This window comes from Caloenas nicobarica, chromosome 1 (genome assembly GCF_036013445.1).
Source record: "Caloenas nicobarica isolate bCalNic1 chromosome 1, bCalNic1.hap1, whole genome shotgun sequence".
Classification (NCBI taxonomy): domain Eukaryota; kingdom Metazoa; phylum Chordata; class Aves; order Columbiformes; family Columbidae; genus Caloenas; species Caloenas nicobarica.
Genome location: NC_088245.1, coordinates 29783912 through 29806267, shown reverse-complemented (window position 1 = coordinate 29806267; position 22356 = coordinate 29783912). Strand labels below are relative to the sequence as shown.

At 36.9% G+C, this 22356-nt stretch overlaps 1 protein-coding gene across 2 annotated transcripts in view; it reads right to left on the bottom strand.

Moving 5' to 3' along the window:
- The window catches only part of DOCK4 (dedicator of cytokinesis 4), a 237028-nt gene that overhangs the window by 134318 nt on the left and 80354 nt on the right, over positions 1-22356 (bottom strand). For both annotated transcript variants that reach the window (XM_065633327.1, XM_065633337.1), the window contains exons 2-8: positions 20156-20239; positions 19105-19145; positions 16685-16740; positions 14678-14774; positions 10310-10458; positions 8865-8949; positions 6596-6747 (exon numbers count right to left, since the gene is read on the bottom strand). In XM_065633327.1, the coding sequence (XP_065489399.1) occupies positions 6596-6747; positions 8865-8949; positions 10310-10458; positions 14678-14774; positions 16685-16740; positions 19105-19145; positions 20156-20239 (664 nt within the window). The remainder of the gene's footprint in view (positions 1-6595; positions 6748-8864; positions 8950-10309; positions 10459-14677; positions 14775-16684; positions 16741-19104; positions 19146-20155; positions 20240-22356) is intronic.

The following is a 22356-nucleotide window of genomic DNA, read 5'->3' as shown; positions in this document are numbered from 1 at the left end:
AGCAATTCTGTGCTGTTGAAATCAGGTAACTTAGTCTGAGATACAGTTAAAATATATCTTTAGACAACTGGAAAAAAACACACACCTTTTTCCTGAGAATGATATTCATTCTCATAGATAATGGTAGAAACAACCCCCTCTCTTTATGCAGGGTTATTTATTAATAAAGCCCCTTAATTTCCATGGCATTCAGAAACACAAATATTAAATATCGAACAATCAGATATTCTACATACAGGAGCAAAAAATCTGAATATCAACTTATGTGTGTGCATGTATGCACGTGGATAAAATCTCATTCTCTCTCTCAGTCCAGCTTTTCTATCTGAAATACATTGCACCATCTAAAATTATTTCCAAATCTAGTTTTAAAGTGCCCTCCCAACCATTCCCAAACTTAATTCATTCTCTTCTTTAACGTTAGAATAAAATAACGAATCAAGAGCCTGGAAAGGACATGGAAAGGAAGAATAAACACACGTGCTGTACACAACAAAATCAGCCAAAAATAACATTACTAGCATGAAACGCTTGATAAAATATGAAAAGAATCATAAAGAAGTTGAAATGAGTTAGAAAGTGGTTCTCAACCAAAATTTCTTGACCAACTTGATAAACTTCTACAATGAAATGACTGGCCTGGTAGAAGAGAGGAGAGAAGTGGACAGTGTCTATCTGGACCTCAGTAAGGCCTTTGACACTGTCTCCCATAAGATCCTCCAAGAGAAGCTGTTGATGTATGGGCTGGATGCACAGACAGCAAGGTGGCTTGAAAACTGGCTGAAAGTCTGGACCCAGAGGGTGATGATCAGTGGCACAAAATCCAGTTGGAGGCCAGTACCTAGCAGTGTACCTCAGGGGTCAATACTGGGTCCAGTCCCGTTTAATGCCTTCATTAATGATCTGGGTGATGGGGCCCAGTGGACTCAGCAAGTTTGCTGATGACGCAAAGCTGGGAGAAGTGCCTGATACACCAGAGAGTTGGGCTGCCATCCAGAGGGATCTCAACAGGCTAGAGAAATGGGTTGACAGGAACCGGAGATTCAACCAGGAGAAATGCAAAGTCCTACACCTGGCTGGGGGGAACAGCCCCATGCACCTGTAAGCAGCTTGGCAGAAAAGGACCTGGGGATCCTGGTGGACACCAAATGGAACCTGAGCCAGCAATGTGCCCTTATGGCAAAGGAGGCCAATGGTATCCTGAGCTGCATTAGAAAAAAATTTTTGCCAAAAGGCTGAGAGCGGTGATCCTTCTCCACTGTACTCACATTGGTTACACTACACCTGGAGTACTGTGTCCCGTGCTGGCCTCCCCAGTACAAACAGACATGAACATAGTGGAGAGAGTCCAAGAAGGGCTGTGAAGATGATTAAGGGACTGAAGGGAAAGGCTGAGAGAGCTGGGACTGTTTACCCTGGAGAAGAGAAGGCTCAGAGAAGATCTCATTGATTTATATAAATACCTGAAGGGTGGGTGCAAAAAGGACGGAGCCAGGCTCTTTTCAGTGGTGCCTAGTGACAGGACCAGAGGCAACGGGTGCAAACTGAAGCACAGGAGGTTCCTTCCAAGTATCAGGAAACAATTTCTTTACTGTGAGGGCATCTGAGCACTGGCACAGCTTGTCCAGGGAGGTTGTGGAGTCTCCATCCTTGGAGCCATTTAAAAGCCATCTGGACACGGCCCTGGGCAGCCAGATCTAGGGGATGACTTCTAGAGTTCATCTTCCAACCTCACCCATTCTGTGACTTTGTGATTACGTATAAGTACCACATAAAGGCAGGACAGAAAGAGAGCTGGGTCATTTGGGTCTTTACAGAAATACAGTTCTTTACACATTCTTCTCCATTCTCCACCTCTGTGAGTTAGTAACCGCCATTCTACAACACTTTACCACTTGTCTTTACTTATCCTGAAGTTCCAAATTACTGCAATTAATGAACTGTTCCTCATAACAGCATGCAACATATTCTTCGTTAGCCAGAGAGCCAACCATAAAGGATTCCTCTCCTGTACTTTTGTAATAACTTCTGTAGTCTTGCACTGAATACACACCCTACGGCTTTGCAAATATATTCTCCATCTACTTTGTGGTCCAGTGTTTCACATTGTTTAGAAGCAACAAAGAAATTAACTATTCAAGTCTCCTGCATTTAGAGTGTTGTTGTCTGGAGCACTGATCCTAAATAAACTAGATATTAAAACTCAAGTGTAAGCCACTTACATGCTTAAATTAATATTGAGTCTTTGAACTCTCTGTCAAGAGAGGGCACAGGGATATCGTCAAAGAAAGACATCCTGGGTTCTCAGTAGTGAGCCTTCTGGGTAATGGAAAGGTATTATCAGCTTGATCCAAGAGCCATCCAAGCTCACCCCTGCTCTTGTTCTGACTGTTAACAATAGTCAGTTGTGTAAACTTTCGTTAGAAGAATGATTAAAAGTCAGGTTCTGCTAGAGCAGAGCAGATCTCGGGTTTAAAGATGCTGATGAAGGTTGCAAAAAAAGTATTTAAACATTCTCTTACTATACAAAATTCCTTCAAGATTTGCATAAAATAAGGGGAGGGGAGAAGAAATGTTTGTCTGTTAAAGGGAGAAAAACTGACATTGTGGCTTAAAAAAAAAAATTGAACCCAAAGTAGTAAATATTTTTACAAACAAAACACGGATTTCAGCTTTTGGCAAGTGATCTAACTGATTTAAAGTAATAGCAAAACTGAAAGAAGAAAGGCATAAAAAGATTGATGACATGTCTGAATGTCACTAAAAAGGTGAGGTTGAGAATACAATGAAGCAAGGGTAATCTTCTTTGATATGGTCTGGAGTTTACACAATCATTAAGCATATAAACAAAAGCTCACAAAATAGAAAATGAAGTTTGCTTTCATTGGTCTTGGATAAACAGCCTATTCCTCTTCGTGCTGCTTAAGAATCCGTGCTCATTTGAGGGCAATATGATAGTTACAAACAAGGTTGTTCAAGGTGATAGGAAAAGGAGGATTAGCATGCCAACTTATCTCTGCTCCTCGTACAGATGGGGCCAGAGGCATCAATCATTTGTGATAAGATGTTCATATCATATTGACACAGGCACAAAGTGTGCATCAATTAAAGAAAATCTTACTACACTCCATCTTTCTGAAGTGTTGCCTTGAAATTGTCCTATTAACAGCATTGCTATTTGGAAAAAATATATCATTAAGAAAATGGTTTAGAAAAAAATCTGTGTGTCACATTGCAGATTTAAGAAAAACAATTTCTACAGCAGTATGTTGGCATAACACAGAGGCACAAACGCTACATAAATGTAAAGGTCAGCAAAGCAACAGGGACTTTGGGCAGGAGATGATGCAGCATTCTTATGCACACTCATCAGTGCCAAGAACAGGGTCTGCAGTCTGAACTGAACAAGTGTAGGCAGCAGGTTTAATACCCCCCATCAAAATTCTCTTTAGAATAAACAGGGAAGATCTCTGGACAACAATGTGCTACAAAAATAAGGTATACAAATATGGTCTTACAGTATTTACATTGGAAAGGCAGATATTTCAGAAGACATTTGGATATTTGAATTTTTTGAATACAGTCATCTGGTAAATATTTTCTTCGAGGTTTTGGTTTTTTGTAAAAGCAGAATATTCTTGTGGCAACAAATAAAGTTAACAGAGTCTCAGTGAATGACGCACACTGTCTGGGAAACAGCTAAGTTGTTAACTTTGTCCCTTGCAACTTGTTAGGCTGATTCTATCAAAAGCTGATAAGTGAGATCTTTCCAGGATCTGATTTAGAAAAAAAAAAAAAAAATCAATATATGTTTGATGAAAGGATTGATGTTCTTAGAGTTCCAGTGTAAATGGGCCCTCTGGCTACACTAAGGTCATCACTGTTGCAGACTGCTGTATTCAGTAAGTGATATGACTTTGTGTGGGGGAAAAGCATGTATTATGCTCAGATGTCTTTTATTTCTCTGAAAAACTGCCACTACAAAACTGGTAACTGTGTCATCTATTGAAGTACATATTATTGACTTTGTAAGTGTGATCTAACTTCAGGAAAAGGTTCATTTCACTAACTTTTGTGCTAGTAAGAGAAGAAGATATCCCAAATGCAAACTATCACCACAGTACTCTAAATGCTGGGAATCTAGGCACCTTCATATTCCAGCTTTACAGAACAGAAGCTACTGATTATTTCTTAGGAACAGAAAAATCTCAAAACTTCACAAATCTCATAAATGACCACATATTACAATAGATTTATAAAGCAGCTAATGTGGAGCATCAGAACACAAGATCATTGCACTCTGCATTTTTCTACTAGACCACAAGTTAATGACTTAGGCAACCAATGGACAAGCGACACAGCAGGGTTGTGACAGACCTTAAGGTGTTGTCACACACAGCTTTTGACCTGCACTTTCCTCAGAAATGAGCAGAAGAGTCAGCGTATCCAGGTTCCACAACTTTATTATTGCCAGTGGGCTTCAGCATCGTTGCAGGCTGAGAATTGCAGTAGCAGGGAAGGGTGGACATTGTCTCTTCTCATATATCCTGTTTCTGAGGGAGGCAGATCATTTCATGTATGCATCTGCCAGGGCCCTAAAGACCTCTGAAATATCCCACCCATTTGTAATGAATAAAAACTAGACATCATACCATACTGTTGTCCACCAAGACCATCCACCTTTGGGTTTGACTCTGTGATAACCTCATTATGACACTTCCAGGTCTAGTCCAGAAAGACCATATAAATCTCCAGCTGGGACACCTCTGTTTCCAGAGTTCATATTGTGATACAGATATACCTTATATTCAATTTGTTAGTATGAAAACTCTCTTGGTTTCAGCTTTTTCAACATGTTGAGAGGCCTCTGCTTTTTGTGAGGGTTTTTTCTTGTGTTTTTTGTTCTTGTGGGAGTGTGCGTGTGTATGTTTGGCAGATGGTTGTAAACCACCTTCACAAAGTTCATCTTCTCATTCCCCCTATGCCCTAGAAGGCACTTTGGATTCATGGCAACACACTTCTTCAAGGTTTGCCAGTAACAGGATGAGGAAGTTCACACATAATAAAGCAGCTGCAAACAGACACTGGAGTCAGCAATCAATAACTGAAGGTCAGATCACAGCAAGCATGTGACAAACAGCTCTAGAATTTGTGCTTTCATGTGAACGTGAAATCCAATCCATTTGCTTTCATGCCACCACTACTGCCATAACCTTGTTTTCAGCAATCCATAACACCCAAATTGTTTTCTGTCAAGGTCTGAAGCTCTCTCCTAAATCTAACACCTGCTGTGCTATTCACGGGAGTAAATACAAAAGATGTGCCCTGATGAACATTGAAGTCCCAGAAGTGACAGTAAACTCTGTTTTGGTGACTAACGTCCAAAGTGCAGGCCAGAATGAAGTGTCAGTATTTAGCAGCTAATACTGTAACAACAGTTGCTCATATATTATTTCATTACCAATAAAAATCAATTTACTCAGTATAATCTTCCTTCAAAGCACTGGTTAGTTATCTTGCCCAGCTACAAAGCACAGACATAATTTTTGTCAAATTCAGCCCAAATTCCACATGGTGTCCCAAGATCCTGTTGCCATATTTAAGACAATAACTGGCACACAGCCATGACTTTGGACACATTTTGTGTAACATTTTTTATCCTATTAGCAGGCTCTTTCTGTGGTGAGGAGAGCAGAGAAGAATATAGTGGCCAAAAACCAGCAACAAATTATGAATGGGAACCTTCTGACCAGAAACTGATCTCCCATCACCACTGCACAAGCATTTAGTGGTTCAGTCGTCCTGGCATATTTCTCAAACAGCGTGTATAAGGCTCTTGCGCCAACTCTGTTCTCCTGTGCTCATATTTATTAAGTGCATCATGGTTCTACTATTTTTCACTCATGTTCTCTGTCTCAGCCAGAAATGTGCTGGGAGTAGAAAAAACTACTGAGTATTTAAAAATTAAAAGGTTACCAGGGCTCCCACAGAATTTAAGCTCTAGGACAAACAGAATAAAACCAGTTCCAGAATCAGCTCCCAGCTGAAGAGGCCAAACAAACCCTACATGGATGTGAGATCGAGCTTGACTGTTACACTGAAGAACAGGCCCTTCCTCCTTGAAGTACAGGCTCCTTTCATAAAAATACTCTTAATTCACTAAGGGCAGCCCTCCAGTCTCATGTACCTAGGAGAACTCACCTCATAAATATTACAAAGCAAGCAACAGTTCCACGTTTTGAATGTGCAGTAATTAGGGGAGAGGAAAGTAGAGACACTGAAAAATGACCCTTAGGTCACAGAGCTAATATTCACCCTGTATGCATATATGTATGTATGTTCCTACACAAGCAAAACCAACTGCAAACTGACATAGGTAAACGAGACAGAAAAATATACGTTACTGAAAGTTAAAATGATACTACAAGCTATTATGTATAGAAAAGGAATTTCAAAAGGAAGGAAAAAATCATCCTGAATCAAGCCTATCTTTGCTTGTTTCTAAATGTGAAATTTGTTACCTGGATCAAAACATACAATGCATATTGACAAAACTTATGTAAAATCAGTATTCCAGTGAAAAATCATGTGATACCTGATGGGCCGATTTTCTTTGCTATCAAAGAGTGAGAAGATGACTTCCAGTTCCTCTCCCAGATTGGAGCACATTAGACTCTTCATCTGAACAAAAAGATGGTGGCTGCTAGCTGGTACTGGTGTGTCTTTTTTTCTATGACGATGCTCCATCTGAAAATAAGACAAACAACACAGCAGGCAGTTTGAATTAATGGTAAAAATCTCAAAACAAGAGGTAAAAAAAATGTAATACAGAACTACTTTCTTAATATCAATTTTTTAATTTTTAATTGATTATTAACTTGTAATAGGTTTTTTCTTTTGCCCTTTTTTTTGTATCTCAGAAGGAGAACACAAGGTGGAAATTATCTCTATGAGAAAAATAGTAACCTCTAGAAGTTTACCTTTTTTCTACTTGGAAAATTCTAAGCCACTTTAAAGCTTCGTGCTGTAACAATATAGTATTTCATAGCTGGTTTAAATAGTTAAGGATCTGATATTCTAGTATGCAAACACACAAAAAATGTTTTTGTAGAAGACTAAATGCCAGTATTTTAAAGCAGAAAAACATCACGCCCATATTTTATAATCTTTGGCAGACTGCTATATAGAAGTCACTAAATTCTTTTGATTTGACTTCACAGTTTATACCTTCACCATTTTAATCACACAATAAAGGTAGGACAATATTAAGTTGCACTATTTCTGTCTTACATTGTACCAAAGATAGCTTAAGAAAGATTGGTGTTCAAAATTATCTTGAGCTTTTCTTTTTCCCCCTCTTTATTTTTGAAAGTGCACTCCATGAGTTTCATCATTAGTTTTCTGGGTTCTACTTCTTCTGTATGTTACTTCTTATGATTAATGGTTCCTCACTGTATTTCATCTAGTGCTTCAACAGGATTCCATAAGATTACATTTGGCTTTGAAGAAACTGCTCAAAGGTATAGTGATTCTAGCATTAAGAAATTACTATCAGGCTTGACACCACAAGTTATCAACATAAGTAGTTAAAAATTATCAGAAATATATTACAATTTAAGGTCCACAGCAAATTGTAGCAATTATATTTTTTGCTGTATTTTACATTTAAATACAAAGTTAACACAAATAAAATTTAGTTTAAATAAAAGCTTAGTCTTAAACAAGTAAGGCTCAGAATTGTGTATCTGTAACAGCTGCAGTACTTAAATATAATCCAAAGCCCATATAAATGAATTGGCAAGTTTTCTTAAAACTCGCTGCAGATTAAATCAGAATTAAATTAAATCAGAAGTATCAGTGCTGGTTTTAGAAAGTCAAGATGGGCTTTCACACAGACCAAAAGGAGAGCTTTTCTATGCAGTTTAACTGCTATTTACATTAATATATTAGAAAAGATCAATAGCCCAGTATGATTAATTGTGACAATACTTGTACCATGAGTATATTATTATATTTCCACAAATCTTATCTAACAGGACTCATGGGCCAATTACAGCTGTAACGAAAAGGAGTCTTATAAGCTTTTATTGATCATTGAATTCATGTTAACAGTCACAATTCTAATAATATATCAGAAAACAAAACTTGGGCATGTTTACATATACAAATTTGATATGAAAGCATCTCATACAGACGTAGAGATCACAGAATCACAGAATCACAGAATGTTAGGGATTGGAAGGGACCTCGAAAGATCATCTAGTCCAATCCCCCTGCTGGAGCAGGAACACCTAGGTGAGGTTACACAGGAAGGTGTCCAGGCGGGTTTTGAATGTCTCCAGAGAAGGAGACTCCACAACCCCCCTGGGCAGCCTGTTCCAGTGTTCCGTCACCCTCACTGAGAAGAAGTTTCTTCTCAAATTTAAGTGGAACCTCTTGTGTTCCAGCTTGAACCCATTACCCCTTGTCTTACTGTTGGTTGTCACTGAGAAGAGCCTGGCTCCATCCTCGTGACACCCACCCTTTATATATTTATAAACATTGATGAGGTCACCCCTCAGTCTCCTCTTCTCCAAGCTAAAGAGACCCAGCTCCCTCAGCCTTTCCTCATAAGGGAGATGCTCCACTCCCTTCATCATCTTTGTGGCCCTGCGCTGGACTCTCTCCAGCAAGATGACATAACTAGATAGAGATGACATAACTGTTCAAAAGAAAATTACTTTCCTCATAGTAAAACTCATTACATTATCAAATGCCAGTTTATTTGATCAAATAAAGTACTTTTGGTTAAGGAGAAGAAATCTGCCATCAAAATATCAGTATGTAATTTGATAGCAAAAGTACTGAGTATCATATTCACATACCAGCCTGTAGAGCTCTGTAATGCTGATGTCTTCAGGATCCACCATAGCATATTCTTTTCTTGGAACTAAGTCAAGTCCCAGTTGTCTGTATGAGAAATGGAATAACAGTAAGTAGTTTCTGCATACAAAGGAAATAAATTAACTTGTTTCTTTTCACATATAACAGAAACATTCCAACAAACACTGTGTTAATTGGCATTCTACAGCTGGTTTTGGTTTAATGTATTTTGGATGTATTCTACATTCACGGGTGATTCTTCCCCTTTCTTCGCTTTGTAACATCAATAGAATATGTTTTTCCACAATCTTAAAATCTGTTTTACATTGTGGACAACGTACGATGGATATTGTCCTTTGTAGTATTGTGGACATTGTACAATGTGAATTGCACTAATATTGTCAACTTGAATGACAGATGTAGAAAAGAAGATAAAAAGAAAATCCATCAAATGTCAAAACATCAGCTTTTTTAAAATTTGAACTGGATGACACCAAAGCTGCTTGGCTGTATCCCCTCAACAAAATAATGAAATGAACATGAATCAATGGGAATACAAGTCATTTTGAGCACAGCAGCAAGCGATAAAGATTAAGAACACATATGGAGCAGTCACGCTGAATTTAGAAAAACTTGAACAATAGAACTTTTTTTTAAAAACGTTTTCAAGAGTAGGAACTGACCACTTAAAAAATAGTCACAATTCCATTCAGTTAGCACAAATTCTAAGCAGACAGTTAATCATACACAGTTAATTACAGTTCTTCCAATATGTTAGGTATTTAGGCTTTCAGAAAGCTGAAGTTGCAGAAACTAATGAAATTCAGTTTATTCTACTATTGAATATTGCTGCGCTTAGCATTTAAGTGAATAAATATAGGCTAAAGAAAAGACTTCGGAAATAGCACCCAAATGCCAAAAGGTGTTTTACGCTTTTTCTCACCTTTTTTTTTTTTTTTTCCTAGAGATACTACTATTTGTATTAGCTCTTATTATTTATTCAAATAAAAGAAAGATGCAGAGCATAATAGCAAGATGTATGTTAGAGATGCCCAAGGAGGAACTGAATTGTGTGACCCAAGTCAAAAAAGAAGCAATGTCAGTCAATACAGTTTTGGTTAAGACAACAGAGCTGTGCTGACTGGGTTACATAGGAATCCGGCCAGGTGTGTTTTAAAAAAACACATAAAGATGCTGCATATATTCTTGTAGATGGTACCACTTCTATGTAAAATAAACTGAGAGAAAAAGGCAAAATAAACCAGCAAGTAACATTTCACTGTTAGAGCAGAGGACAGAAAAATAATGAAGGAGAAAGTCCATTACAAAAAAAAAAAGGTGACACCCATCAAAAGTTTGCTCCTTACTTCAACATTCTACAATGAGCCTAAAGCTGTGGCCTTACAATCAGATTGCATTATGTGCATTTATTATTATGTTTACTCACTCATTGCCCCAATCCAGGCGAGCAGTGATGTGTCGCTTGACATCCTTCATTCGATCGTGGGTGAGGTGGCCGACAAGGACCTGCCTTCTCAGGTCCAAGATTTCATTCATTATGTGCCACAGTCGGTGAAAGAGATCTCCCTCATTCCTCTGTGAGATAAAAACATAATTGCCTCTGCATCAACTGTATAAGCTGATAATCCTAATAAATACAGATATGGTGAAGAAATCAAGAAAACTTCCTTATTCCCCTATTTAGTCATGATCTTTTTTCTCCCCATCGTGCTGTGATGATTTTACCTGCATATGTGTGTGTGTGCATATAAAATAATTTCAGAGCGTACCACAGACCCTGTCTTTGCACCATACTCACTCTAAAATTTCACTCCAATTGGTTATGCCTCATGTTAATGCAGTCTAATTTATGTGATATGACAAAAATTCAAGAGAAAAATTGTTTCATGCCATAGCACTGTATTATTCCAAGAGCTGCTGTCTCATTCAAAATGAATACGCGATCATGCAATTCAAGACTATTTGAACTCACACATAAGGGATCAACAGGGAATAACTCCTAGCATTCAAACTCTGAACCAGAGTGTTAATGTTAAGTTTTTCTTTTATGGATAGAACTGTACACACTACAGTCTAACCATAAATAAACAGTATCGTGTAGACAGCCTCTTTTCCAGACAGCTGTTCTTCATCTAACTGTTAAGTAGGAGAAATTATGTGAAGGCTTTTTAAACCACATCCTCCAACTGTAATTATATACTAGGTAAGGGCATAAACAATTTCCCATAACAGTTTCCTCCCAAACAGAAGGTCTTTTAACTCTTCCCTTCACCACTTCCAAGCGGTTTTACTTGGGACAGTTTTTCTGAGAAACTTTAGCTCAAGGAAACTATTGCAACCTCCATTTAAGTGATGCATCACACAGAGTTGAAAAAAAACACTTCTATTCAGATTTGTTCTCCTAATTCTTGCCCAAAAACCTAAGCCCATTTCCCTTTTCCTTCTTCCTAGGAACAAATGGCATAAAAATGAAGTTCAGCTACTTCTGCTGGTAATTGCTGTGAAAAGCTAAAATTCACTTACAAGCACCATTACTCTCTGTTAATAGCTTCTATATTCCAAGGGCTCTGACAAACTGCCATTTGATAAAACTACTCTTTTTATTTCACATTCATTCACTTCATAAGCCTAAGTGTGCCTGTAAAATGGGCATTAATTTATTGTTTGTCTTGACTTTCTGTTGGAAAAAAAGCCAGTGTATTTTGAACACACAGTAACAACAGCAGTGAAGAAAAATGTTGCCAAAAAAGAAACAGCTTCAGTAAGAACAATAGGAAGATATGAACTTCATAAGAAAAAACAACAACGACAAAAAGATCATATAAAAGGTCCTTGAATAAGCAGCAAGAGACAAAAAAGACTTCATAGGAACATCAGAGTGAACTAGGCTGACAGTATGTTTTCACGAGTTTTCCATCAGACACTTGTATATAAATATCTCATTTCTACAGTTAAAAACAAACAAAATCAAACCAACACTAATTCAGGTGCGTCTTTGTTTTCTGTAACTGATGATAAACTCTACTGAAGTGAATACAAGAGACATGCTAATGTTTAACAACACTATTAAGATCAAAATGACATTTTCAGGTATCCTTTATCTTCCAAAGCTTTAGAATTTTTCTAAGAGTTGCTTATTTCTCAAAATGCTGAGTGGATCTGTAAGCAACTGTACTTGCTTTACAGATTTAGGAATCTATACCAAGTAATCATATTTTTGCTCTTTTTGTACCAGGAGAAACCAGTGTACCAATATACTTGCTAATATGCACAAAGCAATCACACTTAGCAATGCTTCAGACATTTGAGAAAACTACTTCCCATTATAATCTAGAGAAATTTCAAACAAGCTTTGAATAAATGCTCTTGTTTCTCAAGGAACAGGTTCATACTGCTTAATTATAATTTCACCGTCAAGTTTAAAATGCTAATATATTACTTAGAATCCAACCAAAAAAAAAAAAAACAAACACCCACCCTTGATTGTGTAGGTTCCTGTATGAAAACTTTCACTAAGCAAATTAGCAACTGCCCCACTTGCAGAGGCACTTCCAGAACGGTCATCTGGTTTGGAACAGCCTCTCTGAACACAATCCATACAAACATCTCAAAAAGTAGCAGATTAGCTACTTCTGTACCATCCTGACTTGTAGGAGGTCCACTGGCACCACTCATTGCTGTTTCTTACATAGCAGAAACAGCCCCCGTATCAGCAGGGAATCTGACAATTTAAGTCATAATCATCAACTCAACAATTACTTAAGATGAGGGATTGGAGACTATGCAGACACAAGTGAACAGGTTTTGATTACATTTGATGCGTGCACGTGCTGTCACGTCCAAACCATGGTTTGGTTTTAACGCAGTAGATTAGAAGGTCAAATGTTAAAAATGGAAGACAACCATGATGTAAATCACAATTTAAAACTAAAATATTTTAGTTAATATTTTAGTTAAATCTTTAAAGACAACTCTACAGTCAAGAGAAAATTTAAAAATGGAGTTAACAAAGGAAATAGCAGTAGGCATGGAAAAATGGAATTGCAGCAATTCTTACGGCTTAGATTATGATGTGCGAAAACAATGTTAAAAGATGCAGTCAGGAAACACTGAATTTCAGTCAGAATAAAGAGAGATACTGAACGGGTTTCTTTCTGTGTGTTCTAAGTACACCAAACCAAAAAACTTCTACCTGCGATGGCAGCCAACCCAAGAAGGAAATGGAAGGATTTCTTACAGTGAAAAAGTCACCGGTCTGAAACCTCTCAGAAGAATGGGAGGCTGCATCAAGTTCACAAGAGACATGGGAGTGAAACACAGTCTGGGGAGCTTGTATCCAAGATCCTACTGATACTGCACAACATCTAGATAAAGTAGAATAATCCCACATCTGTATGATTTATATAATGGAGTAAGACCTGTTTAAATGACTTGTGACTCAAAACGAGATTATAAATAGGAAATCATCAGGTGGCTGAGTTTGGAGGAGTTTTCGCTAAGCAAAAAATGTTTGCCTACCCTAATTAAAAAAAAAAAAAATTATCGATATAATCTTTGCTTCAACTGAAGTTTTTAAGGGAGGTAATTACAGAATTGGAGAGGCCAGATTTACAGAGTGAGCACAACAGAGTGATGGAGTGATAAATGGAAATTATAGAAACCACACATACCACGAGTGTTCTTTGTGAAAAAAAGAACAGTTGCTTACTGCTACTTTGTGTTTGGTGCTCACACAGCTGCTACTCAAATATTATACCCAGTTCTTAGTCCAGAAATGCAATAGAAAATACAAGATGGGTTCAGCAAACAAGAATGGTTAAGGCTAAAAAATGTGATTTGAAGTTAAATTCAAGAAGATGGGCCCACTAAGATAGTGAAACAGAAAGCTAAGACTGTAAGTATCTATTAAAGTGGAACAATTTCATAGAGCAGCATTCTGTAGGGAGTTGTAATAGAATTACTAAGACTGGTATGAATGAAACATCAAAATGTATTCATAAGTATGAGAAGAAATGACAGAACATGAAAAGGTAGGCACTAATAGCCATAGAACACCATAAGTGTGATTTCATTCAAACAAGGAGAGAAATAAACTGACCTGAAGATGTCAGGGAGAGGGAGAAAAAGAACAGAGCCACAAAATAACCAGGTAAGGAAAACAAGAGAAATGTGAAACATGGGACTTATGAAGTGTGAAATAAGAAAGAAGTTCAAACCAGAATCCACTTCTGTAACATGTGGTAGGTAGACTCAAAATCAGTTCACTATTCCTGGTCAAGAACCATCCCCCAACCTCCCTCAGCAATGAGGACTCAACAGTTGGCATCCCTTGATCTCTGTGCCATATACAAGAGGTCCTGGTCAAATAACATGTACACATCTCAGCGCCTGTGAGTATGTGGATGTGAGAGGAAATAAAGAACCATGAGAAGATGACTACAAATAAAATCAACTGGCTAGGAGATTTTTAATAATATACTATATTTCTGTATTTCAATAAAATACCAATATTATTTGTTACACTTATTTCCAACACTTCAATTTAGCAAAGAAAACCTTAGATCCAGCTACATGATGAAGCTGGATAAGATTCAGAAAGTTGCTAAAGTTTAGCAGCAGTAGTAGCCAATGATTTGAACAAATTAACAGATGTATTTATTTCATAATTAGAACAGTTAAAAACCAAATTGAATGCTTTTTTTCTGAAATATATACTTAAACTAAACTAGATCATCTAAACAGTGTATCTTTTGAGCTACTATTAATTCAAAGCAATATTATTCAGGATACTTGCCACATAGAGTTGTTTCCACATCGTTCCCCAGTCTCTTAAAGTTGATGTCATTTCTGTAATAACAGAATCTTCTGTTGGAATAACCATTTCAAATTGTCTGTAACATGCAGAAGAACACATGATATTACACAAGCATTACAAATCCCATTATAGTTACTAACAGAAGGACTTCGTCCTGCCAGAAATGTTGTCTATCAACCTACATGGGTGCTCCTTCAGCCCAGGATACTTTTTTATTTGTGTATTTCATTTAATCTCCATGGAAAAAAGTCTTGGGTGAAAATAATTTAATCCCCATGGAAACTCTTGGTCCTAGAGAAGTCAAGGTGAGTTTTTTTACTATGAGATAAGCACGTCAAAAACCACTTTCATAGCAGAATAATGTCCACAGTTTCCAAAGGTATCTTGCCACTTCAGCTTAGACTCCAACCCAGCGATTGTTGCCACTATTTTTTACATCTCTGTTTATAGAAGACAGAAAATGCCAGTCTTTCAACTGAAAGAGGATATAAAAAAAAAATCAAAAGGAAAGTAGCACAGTGTGAGTGAGTCCTTGCCGATTTGATACTGGCCAAGAAAGAGCTGGGTTGGTTTGGTCAAGACCACACTCTCCGCCACGCCATCACTTTATGCACACCATCACCACCACCACTTGGTTCTCGCACACAGAACCTTTCAAAGGTTTGCATTCATGCCTGGATTACTTTTCTCATGTTACCATTTCTCTCTTATTACATTAACTTAACAATGTGACAGCCCCTGCCCATGTTGCACTGTAGGGCACATGGCTCGAATGGAAACACAGACCAAGGAAGAAAATACAGGCACAGGTTGAATTCTCTGCAAGCCCTGTCATGGTGACCGCTAACAAACGTTATTCCATCTTTAAGCTTTCTTTTATTGTGATGGTTAACAAAAATTTTACTTCACTGAACATTCAAGTTTAACCACAACCACTTTCAAAGGTGAAGGAATCCGAGGGAATGACAAATCACATGGCTTGCACTCCACAGCAAAAAACGGACTGTTTATGTGAAGCCATTTTTACCTGTGGGAATTCTACCTGTGGGAATTTCTTTTTTTAATATCATTACAGTCTTCATGATTATTTTTGCGCATCATGAAATATGGACCTTCTACTCACTCATTCATGCTCCCAAAATAAAGGTCACCTGCACCTGATGTTTAGGCCTCCATCTATTATGACAAGAAATGTCTTAAACGGGTTTCAAACTTTTATGTATCAGGTCTATCAATACACTTAAATAAATGACACAATGTGAATGCTCCCAGATTAAGTAAAACTTGGAAAAAAACTATGTTGAACTAAGATCACAATTTTTTTAAGGTGATACTGTCAAGAAAAGTATTACATCAAAAAAAAAAAACCCTCTCTTTCTTTTAGTCAAAACATCTGAGTTCAAAACCAAATTTTTAAACTAGTTTTAAGCAATTGTTCTGGTTTGTATTAACTCTTCTAAAAATGAAAAAGGATCAGTTGTAAAAAATAAATATTGGCTCTTCATCACCTGAAGAAGTAAAGGAAAAAACATAATCTCCATTTACAGTTGTGGTGAATTTTTTTCCCATTGAACTGATACACTATTTTACCTATTTTTTGGTGAAATGCCAGCTGTCCACCATGGTACAGCTGCTGTCTTCAAAGAAAACAACTAATCCTAAACAGCAGATTAATAGCCAGCTTTTGTACAGAATAACTGCTTCTAATTAAGGCAACATCTTTTTTAAGCCAAACTTAACAATAGGAAGTGAAAATATTCAGTCATTTTCTCCTTCCTCTAGACAACACAGACTGATATTCCCAATTGTCCTCTATGTCTTTTCAGAATGTCACTCCAATTTTATTACAATGTAGAAATATCAGGTTAGCAAAGGACAACAATTTCAAGTCTGTAACAGAAGTACCACTTTACCTTATAATGAAAAAATCTTTAGTACAAGTAACTGACCATGTTTAAACGTTTGAATCCGTAACATTTCACCTACCCTTTGTTCTTAACACACGCATTTTTCAAGTGAATGTAGTTGGATGGAAATATGCCCTGAAAAAAAAAGCAGTTTAAGTAAAAAACAAAAAAACTCTGCTTATATGAGGTTTAATGTGCAAATGTGTGCTGAATTAAAAGTTGTCTCAATAATTACCAACACAGACACACAAAAAAAATAATGCAATATATATTCAGCGTAGAGAAACTATTCGGTAGAGTTTTAATCCTTCGATACTTCAGAAAATTAGAAGATAAACACGTATAGAACATATAAGAGATTGCTTGAGAACTCATTTATCCTAGAGGTGTTTATTAATTACTCCCACCTTGACAAGAAACAGACCAGCTGGGAGGGGTAACATCTTACCAACAGCATCTTAAAAATAGTGTCTTCAGACAAGGATTTTCAAAATAAAGTAAAATAAATAAAGTTAATGAAGTTCGATGAAAATAAAGTCAATAAAGAAAGTCAAAATAAAGTCTTCGCTACTATGCCCTGCTGTGGTAGATGCCTACCAAAGAGCCTCAGTGTCCTGACGGGGGTGGGCCTTTTCTAGTTATTTAATGGCTTTCTACTCTTCTTTTGAATGGACAGCGGTACTGCAACAGTCATATTGCTCTTATGGAGCACTAACCTTCATAAGTCAGAATAATAAGCAAAATTAAGTAACTCAGCTTCAAGTTTATGGCTGGGAATGCAAATGCTACAGCTCATCACATAATGCAGTGTGGCAAAACACATGTGTGTTCTTCTTTATAAGACCAGCTGTATAAAGCTTTCCTTTGCAATGACGGTGCCCCATTTTCTTTTAACCCAAAGAGACGTTAGACCTTTGACAAGACCACATCTATGTAGAGGCAACTGCCCTTATGAATGCTCTTACTCCTCAGTAATGTAAAGCAGTTCAGAAGAACATCTCCCAAGGACAGTCAGATGCACAGCCCTGCATTTGTAACGACGGGCCAGAAAGGAGATGGCTGCACATACACACAGTCTGCAGACCAGCTGCCACACACAATTTCTTTGAGTGTCAAAACTGACAGAATAACAAGGGAAGAATCTTGACAGAGAAATACCAAGAACAAGCGGAGTTACAAGGTGCTCTTATTGTTTTGCTTTAGGAGAGACTCCCTTCAAAAATCTAATTCAGAAAACTGTTTGCATTCACACTAGGAAAGCAGGAAATATATAGCTCATTTCTTCACACATCAAGCCATGTTTAGAAAACCTATTCATAACTTCTATCAACACATTTGACAGACCACAAAGCAAGACTGACAGCAAGCATGTGGTGAGAATTGCAACAAAAGGCACAGAAGATGCAGTAACAAATCCCAACTGCTCATGTCTTTGAAATCAAATTGCAATATATATCACTGAGGTCAAAGTAGTAAACATCAGATTAGACTCTGTGGCTAAATTTATTGTTCACATTGACCTCCCATATAAAGCAAAGGAAATTTATGTGATCAGTGACTGCAAGCCAAGGCACAAGAGGCCAACAACTTACAATGTGAGCCCCTAGAAACTTTTGGAATCAACGTATATGTGCCACATTTTGCAGCTGAAGAGACTTGGAAATGAAGAGAGAAAAAAAGAGTGACGCTTACAATGTGATTTAAAGGTGCAACAGATGATTTAAGATATTTCTTCAATGGCTTTAATAAGACTAAAAACCCTAGTACTGTATTGAGAAAAGAAAGGGAATCTTGAAATGGTTTCTCATATGAAAAACAAAATCTTTACAGTCACAGAGGAAAGACAACAGGAGAGATTAAGAAGATAGAAAGACAAATAAGAAAGCTAAACTTAAACATATTCAACATGAACAAATGCTGAAATATGAATTTCATATGTCATGTCTGAATGCAGAAAAAAATAAAACAGTTAAGTCTGGTTTAGAGTACTATCAGCTATACTACCACGGAGATCAAAGACCAAACATAAATAAAATGAAGCATGTATTTTACATAACAATACATATCTTTTATTCAACTGATGCAATGCATGTGGCTCCTATAAACTAGCTGTCTCCACTGGCTACTCTAAATTAATTCATAACATAAAGAAATATAGGCACAGTCTAACCAACTTTTCTAGCAGTATTCACAATTTGTGTTCTCCTTAGTCTTTTCCTTTCAATTTAGCTTCCTCTGAGATTACAATATAAAAATCAGAAATAAAAGAAAATTCACCATAGCCTTGGATTTGTAAAATGTATCATCCTAATACATAGGAGCATTTCAGAAGTGCAATCCACATCCAAATCTAATTAAAGCAATATCAATAATATACTTAACACTAAGCTCTAGTTTTCTTTTAAGAGTAAAAATTATATGCTTACATGAAGACTATGAACTTTTAAAAAGTAAATACACTTTTTTGCCATAGAATTCAAAACTGCAATTGACTTTTACCTTAACATTGGGGTTTTTTAAGGCAAATCCTCTGTACCAGCCTGTAAAGAAAGAACATTTTGCTTTTTAAACTATGCAAATAATTTCCATATGTAAAACAGATTTCATCTTTCCATTTTGGAAAGACATGACAATTACACAGTGCTGTCAGACTGCATTCATTTAAAATATTTTCCATATAATAAAAGGTATTTTGTTTAAACCAGCTCACAATCAGATTACTTAATTCACACATTTTTGGGAATTAGTCTTTAACCCTGTATCCCCAAACTTTACTAACAATGTAATCCACGTGTATTTTGCACTAGGCACGACTCTAGATAAACGGGAATGTTTTCATAGTCACTGTAAACATTTACAAATAATTTTTGGACTTTGTGTTCTAAATTTATCAATGACATTACTCTACAAAATTCATAATATGCCTGATTCAAAAGAACAGATCCTATCCCTTTCATAAGAAAATTTCTTACAAGACTAAAAGTATATAATCCTGATAAGAAACCAAAACATACCTTTATAATCCTAAATGATCAAAAAGTCATGTTGACAGATAAGCCTTAGGTAATGTAATACGGAGGCAAATTATGAAAAACATGTAACTTCTCTTACACTAGTAACAGACATTTGCTAAAATCCTATTAGCATTCTCTACCTCAGAACAGAGGCAGAAAAGAATGTTTACACTGTTTTAAGATTTCTACTGATGACTCTGAATTCATTTGAAACAGTCTTGATGGCAGCCAGGCTTCTCTTGGAAATACCAAGAAAGCAGAAGAATTAAACTGAAAACTCCTTGCTGTTTTAACTGTTATCCTCTGTGAATGTTTATTAAACTGAGAGATTAAATAAACAGAACGAACTGCAAATTAATTATTATAGGGATTAGAGCTCATTGGAATTGTGGAAAAAAAAAAAATAGAGGCTGGAATGTATTATATCATTGACTTCAAAAATGTGCTAATTTAAGAAAATAAATGAATAGTAATGAGGTTCAAATCAATGGTATACAACAGCTCATTATCACTGGAATTCCAGCTTGTGAACTCACCATCACATTTCTCTAATATCTGGACGGTGTCTCCAATCTCCAGTGATAGGCCATGTGGGACTGTCCCTCGAAAACCAGCTATTACTGAAAAAGATAGTAAATTTCAATGATTTGCACAATTAAAATTTAGTTTATTATTCCTCGTGTTAACAAAAACAGTATATTAACATGGCAAGTTAACTGTTAGAATGAACAGACACTGAAATTTAACAAGCTGTAGAAAGGATCAGAGGTTAAGTGACTTTTATGAGCAGAAAACTTACAACACGGGACTTGGAAAAAACCCAAACCACTTACAGAATTACTAATCATGAATTTGAAAGTTTGTACTTGAGAACACTGTTAGCTAGACCGTAACTACCTCATGCGACACTCTCACACTAACACATATCTGACCTCAGAAGTCTGCAAGCATCAACATCTTTTGTTGCCATCTATACCATCCACAAACCACAACAGGAAAACCTTATTTCACATCTGCTTAATGGATGCCATAGACCCAACACTCCATGTAATCCCAAATGTAAGGAAATGGTAAGGGGGTGGAGACCAGCAAAGCGTATTTTTCACTGAAATTTGTTAAGTGCATGGAAGGTCTCCCCTGCAGCCCCAGGCCTGAGGCCAGGCCAGGCGCTACAGACATGGGCTTCCCTCACTGGAGACAAAACGTGCCTCAGAAACAAAACATCCACCAGAGCTGCGATGTTCCCAAATACTTCCAGTGGTCAAATTTTAAGGCTTATGTTGTTGGTTTTTTTCACTCAGAGCCAAAATATAATACTCCAAAGCCACTCAAAATGCTTATTCCTACAAATGCTAAAAATCCATTAACATGCTAGACAGCAGTTCAGCTATTTAACCCTGCGCTTACTGTATTTGAAATTCTGAAATATAAACATGCCCAATTCAGGTCATGAGACCAAGCAATAGTGATTTTGATTCTCTGTATTGTAGTACTTTTTTGGAGCTTAATTTTGAAGTTGATGAGCAAAACAGCCTACCAATATCAGTAGGGCATGATGCACAAAATTACTTAGTGGCCTGACAGCAGTCTTGCTGCTATCAAATATCTATCCATCTAGATCGGAAATCCCAAATCTCACCCCAAAGTGAAAAAACCCACCAACTTTGAGGCATGTGAAAAAAATCTTCACACATAAAAGCCAAAAGGAAACCCCACGGGTGGAGATATACAGATAAAGTAACTATTCTTCCACCAAAGGACCTTCAAGATTTTGAGTCACAAAAATCCATTTTAGTGGCTCTTGCCTGCTGTTGGAGGTGTCCCCCACCATGGGCAGAGAATATGCTCAAACACAATATAACCTGTCATCTACTGCCTGTGCTTGTAAGACATTGTTCGTCAAAGGTAGCAGGAGAGCTTAGCTGTCAGCAGCCATGAAAACTGAAAATTCGTTTGTGAATCTTTGCCAGAAAGTTCCAGATTTCGAGAGAGAACCAATAGGATATGGTTTATACTATAGGATGGCGTATAAAAAAAAGTACTTTTTTTGCCAAATCTTTCTTCAGAAGCTGAACGCTTCAAAACTCACTGAATTAAATCATCATTTCAATCATCTCTAAATCATCACTGTGTGTAACCCACGGTCTTTATATGTCCCTTTGATAAAAGCCTGTGAGATTACGTGCCTGGTCAGTCCATAAGAGTTTCATATAACATGTGATCAGTATCTGTAGCATTGAGGGTTTTCTTCCCCAACGCATGTGTATTGCATCAATCTCTGTTCAGTTTGGTGCTCATCCTGTTCTCCAAGGTATTTATTTACATAGAAATAAAATACCCTGAGATAAGCACACTGAAATAAAAAGAGTTACTTTTGCTTCATCACCATAATCAAATATACCATTTTTGAAGAGGGTTGGTTGCAAGACAAATTTTTTACATTGAAAAAGTTTGTATAAGAGTTGAAAAATGAGAATTTTTCAATTAATTCTTATACAAGGACCTAAAAATGAAAACAGTTTATTAAGTATGAAGAGATTAAAGTAAAAATACACCTTCCCCACCCCACCTGCCAAATATCAATACAATGTGTATCTAAACTCCTCTGTAGCTTTGGAATGATCGATGTCATTCTGGTCACCTTTCTAGCTTCAAGAAACAAAAATGAATTTTGAAGCCTGCCAAACTAGCACATACATACAGCCACTGAAAAAAAATTTAAAGAATTAACAGAACC